Source organism: Erinaceus europaeus, chromosome 2 (genome assembly GCF_950295315.1).
Source record: "Erinaceus europaeus chromosome 2, mEriEur2.1, whole genome shotgun sequence".
NCBI classification, from domain to species: Eukaryota; Metazoa; Chordata; class Mammalia; order Eulipotyphla; family Erinaceidae; genus Erinaceus; species Erinaceus europaeus.
Window position 1 is genome coordinate 161,189,240 of NC_080163.1, and position 13,448 is coordinate 161,202,687.

Consider the following 13,448-nt stretch of genomic DNA (forward strand, 5'->3'; position numbering starts at 1 on the left):
TTTTCTTCTCCTCCTTCTTCTTCTTCTTTTTGTCACCAGAGTCATCACTGGGGCTTGGTGCCTACACAGCTCCACTGTTTCCAGGGGCTGTTTTTTATTTTCTTTTAGAGAAAAAGCTAGAGACAGAGATATAGATAGAGGAAGAGATAGGAGAGAGACATAGAGAGAAGGGGAGACACTGCGGCACTGCTCTATCATTCAGGAAGCCCTCCCATGCTCCCATGCTCTCACTTGAGTCCTCCCACATGCTCTCACTGAGCCACCTGCCTCCCCACCATCCCTTCTTCCTTCCTTTCTAAGAAGCCTTTTCTTAGGCCTCTTCTTGCAGTGGGAAGAATGCCCACAGTTCTCAAGCTGGTTCTCACTCACGTTCTAATGAGGAAGAGTCAGTACACTGGTGAGGCGCAAGGTTTGTTATCTATCTGTAGGGCCAGGTGGGGTGTGCTCGAGGGTGCCCTCTGGTTGCGGCTGAGGTCAACAACAGAGCAGAAAGAGCCGGAAGGCCAGAGTGTAAGCAATATATTCAGAGGGCCACGGTGGGGTTCCCGGGGAACACCTTCTTGGCGTCTATCTCCGCCTCCACCATGTGGGGGTGGATGTCCACTTCCATGCCCGCGTCCTTGCAGAGCTTAAGCAGTGTCTTGATGTTGTTCTTAGACAGCCTCAAGTATCTGCAGGGAGAGACAGTGTCAGCATAGGGTGTGGGCATGGCCCCCGTGACAAAGAGAGGGAGGGAGGGAAAGAGTGACCGACCGAGGAGCAGCACCTGTGGCAGAGGGGATGAACCAGTGTTCTGGCGGATGCATGAGACCTCACCTCCACCAGGGGCAGCCAATTTTCAGCTGGGCAGGGCCTGGGCTTTATTTGCAAACTTTTTTTTTTTAGAAAAAGTTTTTTTTTTTTCATTTTTTTTGGGGGGGGAAATTAATGTTTTACATTCAACAGTAAGTACAATAGTTTGTACATGCATAACATTCCCCAATTTCCCATATAACAATACAACCCCTACTAGGTCCTCTATCATCCTTCATGGACCTGTATTCTCCCCACCCACCCACCCCAGAGTCTTTTACTTTGGTGTGATATGCCAATTCCATTTCAGGTTCTACTTGTGTTTTCTTTTCTGATCTTTTAGAAAACGTATTTTAATTAGGTAGTTTAATGAGAGAAAAACAGAGAGAAAGATATATAGATGGACAACAGCTCTGGCTTATGGTGGTGCTGGGGACTGAACCTGGAAGCCTCAGAACTTCAGTCATGAAAATAACTTTCATAAGAATTATACTGTCCCCTTAGCCACTAGCAAACCCTTTTGAAAGTCAGTCAGGCAACACATATGTCTAAAACTGCTCCTTGAACCCCCCCAGGCACCCTCACCCAAAAAATTACTGTCTTTAACTCAGGAGCTCTATTCATACCCTCTACTTATCTCAAGAAGAGCTGCCAATTGGAAGGGAGTCAATAAATAAATGGGGGACTGGGTAGTGTCACACTGGTTAAGTGCAAGGACCTGGGTTCAAGTCCCTGCTCCCCACCTGCAGGTGGGGATGCTTCAGGAGTGAGCTGTGAAGCAGGTCTGCAGGTCTCTCTCCCCATCTCTCTCTCTCTCTCTCTCTCTATCTCCCTTCCCTTCTTAATATCTATCAGAAAAAAAAAAGAAACAAGAAAAAAGAAAGGAGAGGATAAGGGTGGTGGATTCATAGTGCTGGCACTGTTAAGTGATAACTCATGATTTCTGTCATTAGAGTTATCACTTAACAGAAACAGGGGAATAAAAGACCCTCACACCCCATAGAGGGATGGTTAAGCAGACAATGGACAAGTCAATGTTTCTTCTCCTAGCATAGCAATGGCATTCAGAAAAAGGAGGTGACACATGGCTGTGACTTTGTACCAAGTGGGGAGGAAAAACACCTAGAGGCAAATGGTTGGAAAACTGTCTGTTGGGCTTTGTGGAAGCTGTGATGTCTATGGGAAGGGGGCACAGAACTTTGGTGAAGTATATGGTGACTTAAACACAGCATGTGTGGGTGTGATATTAAATTACATGCCTGAAATTGTCAATTCACTTTTTTTTTTTTGCCACCGGGACTATCTCTGATGTGAAATGCATACATGATTCCACTATCCGAGGCAACTATATTTTGAGAAAGGGTAAGAGGCAATGATATATAGAGGGAGACATAGAAGAGAGACACCTGCAGCACTGCTCTTTCTCTAGCAAAGCTTGTCCCCTGCAGGTGTGGACTGGGGGTGGGGGTGGGCTTGAACCTAGGTTTTTCGTGCCTGGTATGTGTACACTCTACTAGGTCCCACCCCTGCAGTCTTCTCATTTTGTAAAGCACTGCTAAATCACTAATTAATAAAATGAAAAGAAAGTTTCCAAGCAAGTACCCCCCTCATTGCCCCATGTGCTCAGTCTGCTGACTGACATCCAGGCCTGGGGGAAGTTTGGAGGGAGGGCAGCTGAACCAATGGGTGGGATAGGATAAAGGATTCACTTTCTCTAATAGTCAGACAATTTAACAGTGGCACTGTTGGGGTAGAATGGCAGCTGCAACCCCACAATTTTGGACTTTTTCTGGAGTGTGGGCTTGATGGCAAGTGTGTTGTGTGAGCTGATGCCTGTGTGCTCTTGTATCCAGAGTGTTCCTTATTCTTCTACCAACCTTGGTCTCCTGCCCCTTGACTGCTTGTTATAACCTGCACTTTCTTTCTTTTGGAGGTGCCCTTCCTTCTGCTTGGAGAACTGGCCAGTGCTTACTCCTCACAGGGCTGGGGTTATGGCCCAGTTTCCTCTCCTCACTGAGGCCAAGCTAGACTGCACTGGCCAGAGTAAGAAACAGCCTGTCAAGCTCAAAGCCAGAGACAGAATTAAGCAGGCTTGAGAATAGCCTGCACAGGATTGTATTCCATGGGAACTCTGCCTGTGGATCTTCCAGCCAGTCAGCTGTCCCATCTGTCCACCCCTCAGCCTGTGCACCCTTCAGCCAGTCCATCCCTCAGCCTGCTGACTCCTCAGCCTATCCACCCCTCAGCCTGTCCATCTCTCAGCCTGTCCATCCCTCAGCCTGTCCATCCCTCAGTCTATCAAGCCCTCAGCCCCTCAGTGAGCAGCAGAGCAGAACACTGTGATGTGGCCACTGGACCTGAGGTCCTTTAGAACCTCTGGATGAGTTCAATGCTGCCGACTCTAGCAGGACTATATGATTCTGTCCTGTTTGATCTTCTGAGTAGAAGGTACATTTCTGTACCTTGTTCTGCAGGCCTCTTTTAAAAAATATTTTGTTCACTGACTTGATAGAAAAGGGGAGGTAGAGAGAGATCCCACAGCAGTGCCTCACCACTCATGAAGCTTTCCCCTAGCAAGTGGGGACAAGGGGCTTGAAACCAGGACCTTGCACATGGTAACATGTGCCCTCTACTGGGTACATTACCACCTAGCCCCTGTTGACTACATTTTGACAGTGAAGACTGGTATTGGACCAGGGACAGATACCTGTTTTGGGGGTGCAAACCAGGCTGCTTGATGTTACTATAAACCAGAGGGTCCTGATATGTAAGATAAAGGACAAGCTAGAAGGGAGACCCTTTCAGAAGACATGTAAATACCAAATACTTTCACTCCATGTTCAGGAGTCCTTTGGGAGTCTAGAACCCCAACACAGGAGCTGGGGAGGTGGCGCGTGGGGGAATGCTTGTCTCACATGAGTGAAGTCTTAGGTTTGGTGTATCCACCTGAAGGACTGGCTGGAATCAGTTGGCCAGAGTGTTATTTGTTTGTGCTCTCTCTCTCTCTCTCTCTCTCTCACACACACACACACACACACACACACACACACACACACACACACACACATCAAATAACTGTCTTCCCAAACTATAGCAGTTGGCCATTGGGAGGGTGATTCCTGTTTCCATCAGCCTCTCAGAGGTCTGAGAACTCTCACCAACAACATGTGCTTTCCTTTTGGAATATTCAGGGCCTCTATTGTGAAAACATGGAGCCTGTTGGAAGGGCTGTGCAGGTGTCCTAACACATGCCACCAAAGTCTGTCCAGGAGATAGTCCTTAGCTGGGAAAATGTTCAGAAGCACCATGGCTTCAGTCCCAGTGCAGCGCTTCGGGAATCAAGGACAGAAATCAGCAAGGCTATGCTCACTCTTCCCAGATTTCCAGACCCTGTCCCTGTCTGGGCCAGGGAAAGAGTGAGGCCTGCTGACCACTCACCGGCAGCTCAGCACCTCATCTGGCTTCAGCATTCTCACAGAATCAATTTTGGGCTCTTGGCCTTTCTCCATGAGGCTCTTCAGCTTGCGCTCATAAACATTTTCTGTCGTCTTGCCAGCCCACTCCCTCAGGAGGGTGGACCTCCGGTTGATGTAGAAGATTTCCTGTAGTGATGGCTCCACGAAGCTTTGTCTTCGGAATGGCCGCTGGGAGCCATCTGCAGCTGCCATTGTCTCCTTGATCTCTGCATCTGAAATTGAGTCCTTGGCATCAGGAAGACAGAAGCTGGGGCTGGGGGTGGGGTGGGGGGTGTGCAGGAAAGGGGAGAATGTCTGAAGGGCCATGGGGGATTCAAATGATATCCATCCAGGGACCTGGTAAGTTTCAAGCTTCAGCTTCTAAAGATTTACTTCATATTTGTTCATTTTTGCATTCCTCCTTTCTCCCTGGCTTCAGATCTTCCTTTCCTCCCTCCCTCCTTCCCTTTCTATCACCACTTTCTTTCTATTACCACTTTCTTTCTATGCCCCCCCCCTCTCTCTCTTTCTTCCTATTCTTTAAAAATTCTTTTATTTGAAAGAGACAGAGACAAATTAAGAGGAGAGGGGAAATTAGAGAAGGAGAGAGAGAGACACCTGCAGCACTGCTGCTTGTGAAGCTTCTCCTTGCAGGTGGGGACTGAGGCTTGAACCCTGGTCCTTGCACATGGTAAACTGTCCACTCAACTGAGTGTACTACCACCTGGCTCCCTTTCTCTCTATGTCCATCTCTTCTCTCTCTCTCCTTTATCTTTCTACCTTTCTTTCTCTCTTGCCTTCAGGGTTGTCTTCACTGGGGCTTCCTGCTTGTACAGTTCCACTGCTCTAGGTAGACTCTTTTTATTTTATTTTTTTAGATAGAGACAGTTAAGGGGAAACAACTCACTACCACTCCATTTCTCCTAAAGCTGCCAGGTCCTGAGCATGGTAAAGTGTGAGCTTTACCAAATGAGTCATCTCCTGGCCCCCTCCCTTTTCCCCTATAGCCTCTCCCCTCAACACCCCACCACTGTTCTCTCCAAAGGGAGCTCCCCTAAAAGGAGAAACCCTCAGAGGAGATTAACTTTGAGTAGGGTTTTAAAGGACAAGCTATTGTATCAGCTGAGAAAGGGAAAGAAGTTTGGCAGGAAGGAGGAACAGCATGTCCAGGTGAGGGGAGCAGCGAACTCAGACAGGAAGAACTGCAGGCACAAGGACCGGAATATAGAAATTGAGTGTACTGCACTAAAGTAAAAGACTCTGGGGTCTGGGGAAAAGTTCAGGTCCCAGAACATGATGGCAGAGGACCACCTAGTGGGGGTCATATTGTTATATGGAAATGTTATGTATGTACAAACTACTGTATTTTATTGTCGACTGTAAATCATTAATCCTCCAGTGAAGAAATAAAAAAAAAGAAATATAGAGATTGAAATGGCAAGTGACCAATGTGGGGTTTCTTTTGAAGGAGACCTTATTCTGGCTAGAGTTCAGAGACTTTCATTTGTTTCTCATGTTACATTTGCTTCTAAATAGTTTATCAATGTTTACTCATAAGGATGAAGTGTTTTTTTTTTCCTATCAAAAGAGATGTATGTACACCTATGCTCACAGTAGCAAAAGTTGTGCAGCCAAAACTTAGAAGCAATCCAGATGCCCAGGGACAGATGAGTGAATGAGAAAATTGTGATATATATACATAATGGAATACTATTCAGCTGTTAAACATGATGAGGTAAACTCGTTTCCCTCATCTTGGACAGAACCTGAAGACATCATATTAAGTGGGAAAAAAGTCAAAAAGAGAAGGACAAATACTGAAGAGTAAACTAAGGTGGACCTTAGTTAAAGATGGAGAGGGAAATCACAAATAAAACTTGGACTGGGTATGGTGTATTACACCAAAGCAAAGGACTCTGGGAAGGAGAAGGAGGGATAGGGTGGAAGGAACCTTGAGATCCAATTGCATAATTCATGGGGAAATGAGTAATTATACCCGTGTGTCTACAACTGCACTATAAACCATTATACCCCCAATAAAAAACTAAAACTTGTTGTATCATAAAATAAAAAGAATGAAATGGTTTGGGGGCTAAGTAGTGGATGTTACAGCTAGTTGAGTGCACATACTACCATGCACAGGGACCCAGGTTCAAGCTCCCAGTCCCCTGCATGGGGGAAGCTTTGGAAGCAGTGAAGCAGTGCTGCAGATGTCTCTCTCATCTATTTCTCCTCCCCTCTTAATTTCTTTCCATCCTATCAAAATAAATAAGTGCTATTAAAAAAAAAAGAAAGCTTTTTTTTTAAAAAGAGGAATGGAGTGTTTTCTTATCTGTTTTCAAGTCTAATTATGTAGAGAAAAAGACTTGATTTCAAATATTGTTTACAAATTGGGCAGAGATAAGTTGCATAATGGTTATGCAAAGAGAATCTCATGCCTGAATTTCCAAAGTCCCAGGTTCAATCCTCCATATCACCATAAGCCAGGGTTGAGCAGTGCTTTGGTAAATAAATAAATAAATTGAAAGTCAAATACTGTTTTTGAATAGTCTGTCTAGTACATCAACAGCATATGCCAAATTTTATTAACTTCTGACTAGGGTTTCTTTTCAGATAGGCAGTCACCTCAAGGGAAAAATATTTATACCAATACACACTGTTCTTGACATGTTGCATTTGACAGCCTCTTCAATGTTAGTAATGATAGCAGGCTTGCCTGACTTTGTTGCTGACCTTAATTAAAATGACCTCAACTTTTCCTCATTTAGAATATTTGCTACTATTTTGGGCATATATTTTAAATTATATTAATAGTTTTACTCCTAATTTAGAGGTTTCTTTTATTAATAGTAAAACTTGGCTATCATCTACTGACAGAATCGTGCTATTTAAAATGTGATATACTAAATGTAGCTAGCTAAATATTCTGATATCAGAAACCCAATGACTCCTACAGGAAGTTGTATGTAATTAGTTGCTTCAGACATTGGTCTATTTCCATATGTTGAGTATATTTGTTAGTTTTGTTTTGTTTTGTTTTGTTTTAACCAGACCATTGTTCAGCTCTGGTTTATGGTGGTGTGGGGAATTGAATCTGGGACTTTCTGGACTATAGTGGTGTGGGGAATTGAACCTGGGACTTCCATACGATCAGGTATGAGAGACCCTGCATAAACATTATGCTACCTCCCCCACCTGCTAACATTTTTTTAAAAACATACTTTGTGTCAGTATTGTTCTCAGACTGACCTTCTTGTTCGTATAACCTTAATATTTAGGGTACAACTTGTCAGACTATGTATAAATGTCTATGATTTTATACATTTAGCAATAGATAAGTAATACTTGGCTTATTTGCACTTCAAAGATGAGACAGAATCTGCTATACAGCCTTTTGTCTGCATGACATTTCTAGTGGGAAAATGCCAATCATCTTCCAATTACTACTTGAGAAATTGCTCATTATTCTGATCTTTAGTGTATCAACTCCCACAATTTATGATAAGATAGGAAATTACACACTGATGCTGGATTTCCAAATGTGTTGTGCATGGGGTGGGAGGTGCTGGGGAGACAACATAATGTTTATGCAGACACCTTTCATAACTTAGGCTCTGAAGTCCCAGGTTCAATCCCTAGCACTGGTGATAAGCCAGAGCTGAGCAGTGCTCAGGTTTTTCTCTTCTTTTTTCTTCTTTCTTTTCCTTTCTCTCTTTCTGTATCTCATTAAAATAAAATAAAGTATTAAAAGTATTATACATGTAAGTATTGTTACAATTTATTTAATTTACTCTTTAATTCAACACTCAAGAGTGAACTCAATGTCTTGTCAATACTACTAAGCAGCCTTTCATTTTTATTTTTCATTCTTTTGAGAGTGGAGAGAGACCACTCACCCATTCCATCATCTATGGATCTTCCCCAGTGCCACCTGTGGTGCTTCTATGTGGTGCTGGGGCTCTCAAACACAGGGTCTTGCTCATGGTAGTACACAAACTCCACCATGTGAGCCTTCTCCCATATACATATCGTTTCTTATGTATTAGATTTCAAAACATTTATTTGTGTACATTTATACCTTTTTTAACCTTCTATTTTTGTTACTTTTCCAAAAAAATTTGAATTTAGTATTTTTGTAATTCTTTTTTTTTTAATTTGGGGAATTAATGTTTTACATTCAACAGTAAATACAATAGTTTATACATGCATAACATTCCCCAGATTCCCATTTAACAATACAACCCCCACTATGTCATTCATCATCTTTCATGGACCTGTATTCTCCCCACCCACCCACCCACCCACCCCAGAGTCTTTTACTTTGGTGTAATACTCCAATTCCATTTCAGGTTCGACTTGTGTTTTCTTTTCTAATCTTGTTTTTCAACTTCGGCCTGAGAGTGAGATCATCCCATATTCATCCTTCTGTTTCTGACTTATTTCACTCAACATGATTTTTTCAAGGTCCATCCAAGATTGGCTGAAAATGGTGAAGTCACCATTTTTTACAGCTGAGTAGTGTTCCATTGTGTATATATACCACAACTTGCTCGGCCACTCATCTGTTGTTGGACACCTAGGTTGCTTCCAGGTTTTGGCTATTACAAATTGTGCTGCCAAGAACATATGTGTACACAGATCTTTTTGGATGGATGTGTTGGGTTCCTTAGGATATATCCCCAGGAGAGGAATTGCAGGGTCATAGGGTAGGTCCATTTCTAGCCTTCTGAGAGTTCTCCAGACTGTTCTCCACAGAGGTTGGACCAATTGACATTCCCACCAGCAGTGCAGGAGGGTTCCCATACCCTCTCCAGCATTTGCTGCTGTTACCTTTTCTGATGTATGACATTCTCACAGGAGTGAAGTGATAGCTCATTGTTGTCTTTATTTGCATTTCTCTGACAATCAGAGACTTGGAGCATTTTTTCATGTGTTTCTCGGCCTTTTGGATCTCTTCTGTGGTGAATATTCTGTCCAAGTCCTCCCCCCATTTTTGGAGGGGGTTATTTGTTGTCTTGATGTTGAGTCTGGCAAGCTCTTTATATATGTTGGTTATTAAACTCTTATCTGATGTATGGCATGTAAAGATCTTCTCCCATTCTGTGAGGGGTCTCTTGATTTGGGTAGTGGTTTCTTTTGCTGTGAAGAAGCTTTTTAATTTGATGTAGTCCCATAGGTTTATACTTGCCTTAGTCTTCCTTGTAATTGGATTCGTTTCATTGAAGATGTCTTTAAAATTTATGCGGAAAAAAGTTCTGCCAATATTTTCCTCTAAGTATCTGATAGTTTCTGGTCTAACATCCAAGTCCTTGATCCACTTGGAATTTACTTTTGTATTTGGTGAAATACAGTGATTCAGTTTCATTCTTCTGCGTGTTTCAACCCATTGTTTCCAACACCATTTGTTGAAGAGACTCTGCTTTCCCCATGTAATAGTCTGGGCCCCTTTGTCAAAGATTAGATGTCCATATGTGTGGGGCCTCATTTCTGGCCTCTCAATTCTATTCCACTGGTCAGTGTGTCTGTTCATGCTCCAGTACCAAGCAGTTTTGATGACAATGGCCCTATAATACAGTTTGAGATCTGGGAGTGTGATGCCTCCGGTTCTGTTCTTTTTTCTCAAGATTGTTTTGGCAATTCTAGGTCTTTTCTGGTTCCACATAAACATTTGTAGCATTTTTTCTATTCTCCTAAAAAATGTGCTTAGGATCTTGATGGGGATAGTATTAAATTTGTAGGTGGCTCTGCGTAATATATTCATTTTGATGATGTTAATTCTTCCAACCCATGAACATGGAATATCTTTCCACTTCTTTGTGTCTTTTTCAATTTCTTTGAGTAGTGACTCATAATTTTCAGTATATAAGTCTTTCACTTCTTTGGTTAGGTTTACTCCTAGATATTTTATTGTTTTTGTTGCTATAGAAAAAGGAACTCATTTCTGGATTTCAATTTCTTCTAACTTAGTGTTTGCATAGAGGAATGCCACTGACTTTTGAATGTTAATTTTATAGCCTGACACCTTACTGTATTGCCTGATGATTTCCAAAAGCTTCTCGTTGGATTCCTTAGGTTTTTCCATGTATACTATCATGTCATCTGCAAATAAGGAGAGTTTGACTTCTTCTCTTCCAATCTGTATGCCTTTAATTCCTTGCTCCTGCCTGATTGCTATGGCAAGAACTTCCAACACTATGTTGAATAGTAATGGTGATAGTGGGCAGCCCTGTCTCTGAGTACCTGATCTGAGTGGAAATGCTTCCAGTTTTTCACCATTGACTATGATGTTGGCTCTAGGTTTGCTATATATAGACTCCACTATCTTCAGGAATTTTCCATCTATTCCCATTTTTGTAGTGTTTTGATCATGAAGGGATGTTGTATTTTGTCAAAGGCTTTCTCTGCATCTATTGATATGACCATGTGGTTTTTGGTCTTGCTTTTGTTGATGTGGTGGATCACATTGATTGATTTACGTATATTAAACCAACCTTGCATGCCTGGGATAAACCCCACTTGGTCATGATGAACAATCTTTTTGATATACTGCTGTATCCGGTTGGCTAGAATTTTGTTCAATATTTTCGCATCTATGTTCATCAGAGATATTGGTCTATAGTTTTCTTTTTTGGTTGTGTCCCTGTCTGCTTTTGGTATCAGGGTGATGTTGGCTTCATAGAAGCTGGCAGGGAGTATTCCAGTGTCTTCAATCTTCTGGAAGACTTTTAAAAGTAGAGGTATTAGTTCTTCTTTGAAAGTTTTGTAGAATTCATTTGTAAAACCATCTGGTCCAGGACTTTTATTTTTGGGAAGACTTTTGATAACTGTTTCAATTTCATTAGCTGTGATGGGCCTGTTCATGTTATCCACTTCCTCTTTACTTAGTATTGGAAGTTGGTAGGTATCTAGGAAATCATTCATTTCTTCCAGGTTCTCTAGCTTGGTGGCATATAGTTGTTCATAGAAGCCTCGCATGATATGTTGAATTTCCGCAGTGTCTGTTGTGATATCTCCTCTTTCATTTACTATCCGATTTATTTGGGTCTTCTCCCTTTTTTGTTTTGTGAGTCTGGCTAAAGGCTTGTCGATTTTGTTTACTCTTTCGAAGAACCAACATTTACTTTCATTGATCTTTTGTATGGTTTTCCTATTCTCAATGTTATTGATTTCTGCCCTAACTTTAGTGATTTCTGTCCTTTTGGTTGCTTTAGGATTCCTTTGTTGTTCTTCTTCTAGTTCTTTAAGATGTGCAATCAGGCTGTTTATTTGTGCCTTTTCTTGTTTCCTAATGTGTGCTTGTATAGCTATGAACTTCCCTCTTAGGACTTCTTTAGCTGTGTCCCAAATATTTTGATAGCTTGTGTCTTCATTTTCATTGAACTCTCAAAACATTTTGATTTCTTCCTTGATTTCCTCTTTGACCCAGAAGTTGTTAAGAAGTGTACTGTTGAGCTTCCACATTTTGGGACTGTTACTAATCTTTTGTTGATTGTTAAGTGTTAGTTTAATTCCACTGTGGTCTGAGAAGATGCTTGGGATGATTTCAGTGCTCTTCAATTGGCTGATGATGTCTTTGTGGCCTAACATATGGTCTATCCTTGAGAATGATCCATGTAGATTTGAGTAAAATGTGTATTCCATTTTCTTGGGATGAATGACTCTGAAAATGTCCAATAGTTCTAGTTTATCTATCTCTTCATTTAGCTTCCTTATGTCTTTACTGATTTTCTTCCTGGATGATCTGTCAAGTTGAGATAGTGGGGTGTTGAAGTCCCCTACTATGATTGTGTTACTGTTAATATATTGCTGTAGCTCTTTCAGTAGAAGTTTGATGTATTTAGATGGCTTCTCATTGGGTGCATAGATATTAATAATTGTTAAGTCCTCTTGATTGACTGATCCTCTGAGCATTAAGTAGTGTCCATTCCTATCTTTTTTAATATTATCTATTTTAAAATCTATCATGTCAGATATGAGAATAGCTGTTCCTGCCCTTTTTTGTGGGCCATTGGCTTGTATGATAGTTTTCCATCCTTTCACTTTAAGTCTGTGATTGTCTTGTTGAGTTAGGTGAGTTTCCCGTAGACAACATATTGTTGGGTTGTGTTTTCTGATCCATCTTCCTACTCTGTGTCTTTTAATAGGTGAATTCAGGCCATTGACATTTATTGATACCAAAGATTGAAGATATTTTAACGCCATTCTTGTAGAGTTTTAGAGTGTTTTGATATATGTCCTATTTGTGGTGGTCTGGTTGTTTATAGGAGACCTTTCAGAAGTTCTTTCAGGGCAGGCTTGGTGATGGTTGCTTCCTTCAACTGTTGCTTGTCTGAGAAGGTTTTGATGCTTCCATCTAGTCTGAATGACAGTCTAGCAGGATATAGTATTCTTGGCTGAAAGCTTTTCCCATTGAGCACTCGATAGATATCTTGCCATTCTCTTCTGGCCTGTAGTGTTTGTATGGAGAAGTCTGTTGCTAATCTTATGGGTTTTCCTTTGTAGGTGACTCTTTGTTTTTCTCTTGCAGCCTTGAGGATCCTTTCTTTATCCTTATTCCTTTCCATTCTAAGTATGACATGTCTTGGTGTCTTTAGGTCTGGGTTAATTCTGTTTGGGACCCTCTGGGCTTCTTGAATCTTTATGTCTTTGGTGTTGTCTAGACTAGAGAAATTTTCAGCTATTATGGCCTGGAGAATGCTTTCTTCCTCTCCTTCTCTTTCTTCCTCTGGTAAGCCAATAATGCGTATATTGTTTCTTTTGAAGTCATCCCATAGGACTCTGTTGTTGTTTTTCAACATCTCTTAATCTCTTTTTGAGATCTCTTACTTCTTTTTTAGTTGTCTCTAATTCATCCTCAATCTTGCTAATTCTGTCTTCAGCCTCATAGATTCTATTCTCTCTGCCCTCTACTGCTTTCTGGAGTTCATCTATTTTGTTGCCCTGCTCTGATACTGTTTTAGCTTGTTCAGCTAGTTGCCTTCTTAGCTCAACGATTTCAGCTTTCAGCTCTCTAAGAACCATGACATTATTAGAATTTTCTTCCATATTCTCAGTTGTTGTTCCTGCATTTCTGATTAAATTTTTTTCAAATTCTTTACTCACTCCTGTTATTATTTCCTTAGATAATGTTTGGATGTTGAACTCGTTGTTTTGTGCTTCACCCTCTGGAGGACTTTTAGCTGGACTCTTGTCCTGGTTCGA

At 41.5% G+C, this 13,448-nt stretch overlaps 1 protein-coding gene across 5 annotated transcripts in view; it reads right to left on the reverse strand.

The window, feature by feature from the left end:
* Nucleotides 1–504: 504 nt before the first annotated feature.
* Nucleotides 505–13,448, reverse strand: part of C2H16orf78 (chromosome 2 C16orf78 homolog) — a 164,132-nt gene continuing 151,188 nt past the window's right edge. For all 5 annotated transcript variants that reach the window (XM_060185595.1, XM_060185596.1, XM_060185594.1 and 2 more), the window contains 2 exons: nt 4,231–4,480; nt 505–671 (listed from right to left, as the gene is read on the reverse strand). In XM_060185595.1, coding sequence (XP_060041578.1) covers nt 524–671; nt 4,231–4,480 — 398 coding nt within the window. In that variant the 3' untranslated portion in view covers nt 505–523. The remainder of the gene's footprint in view (nt 672–4,230; nt 4,481–13,448) is intronic.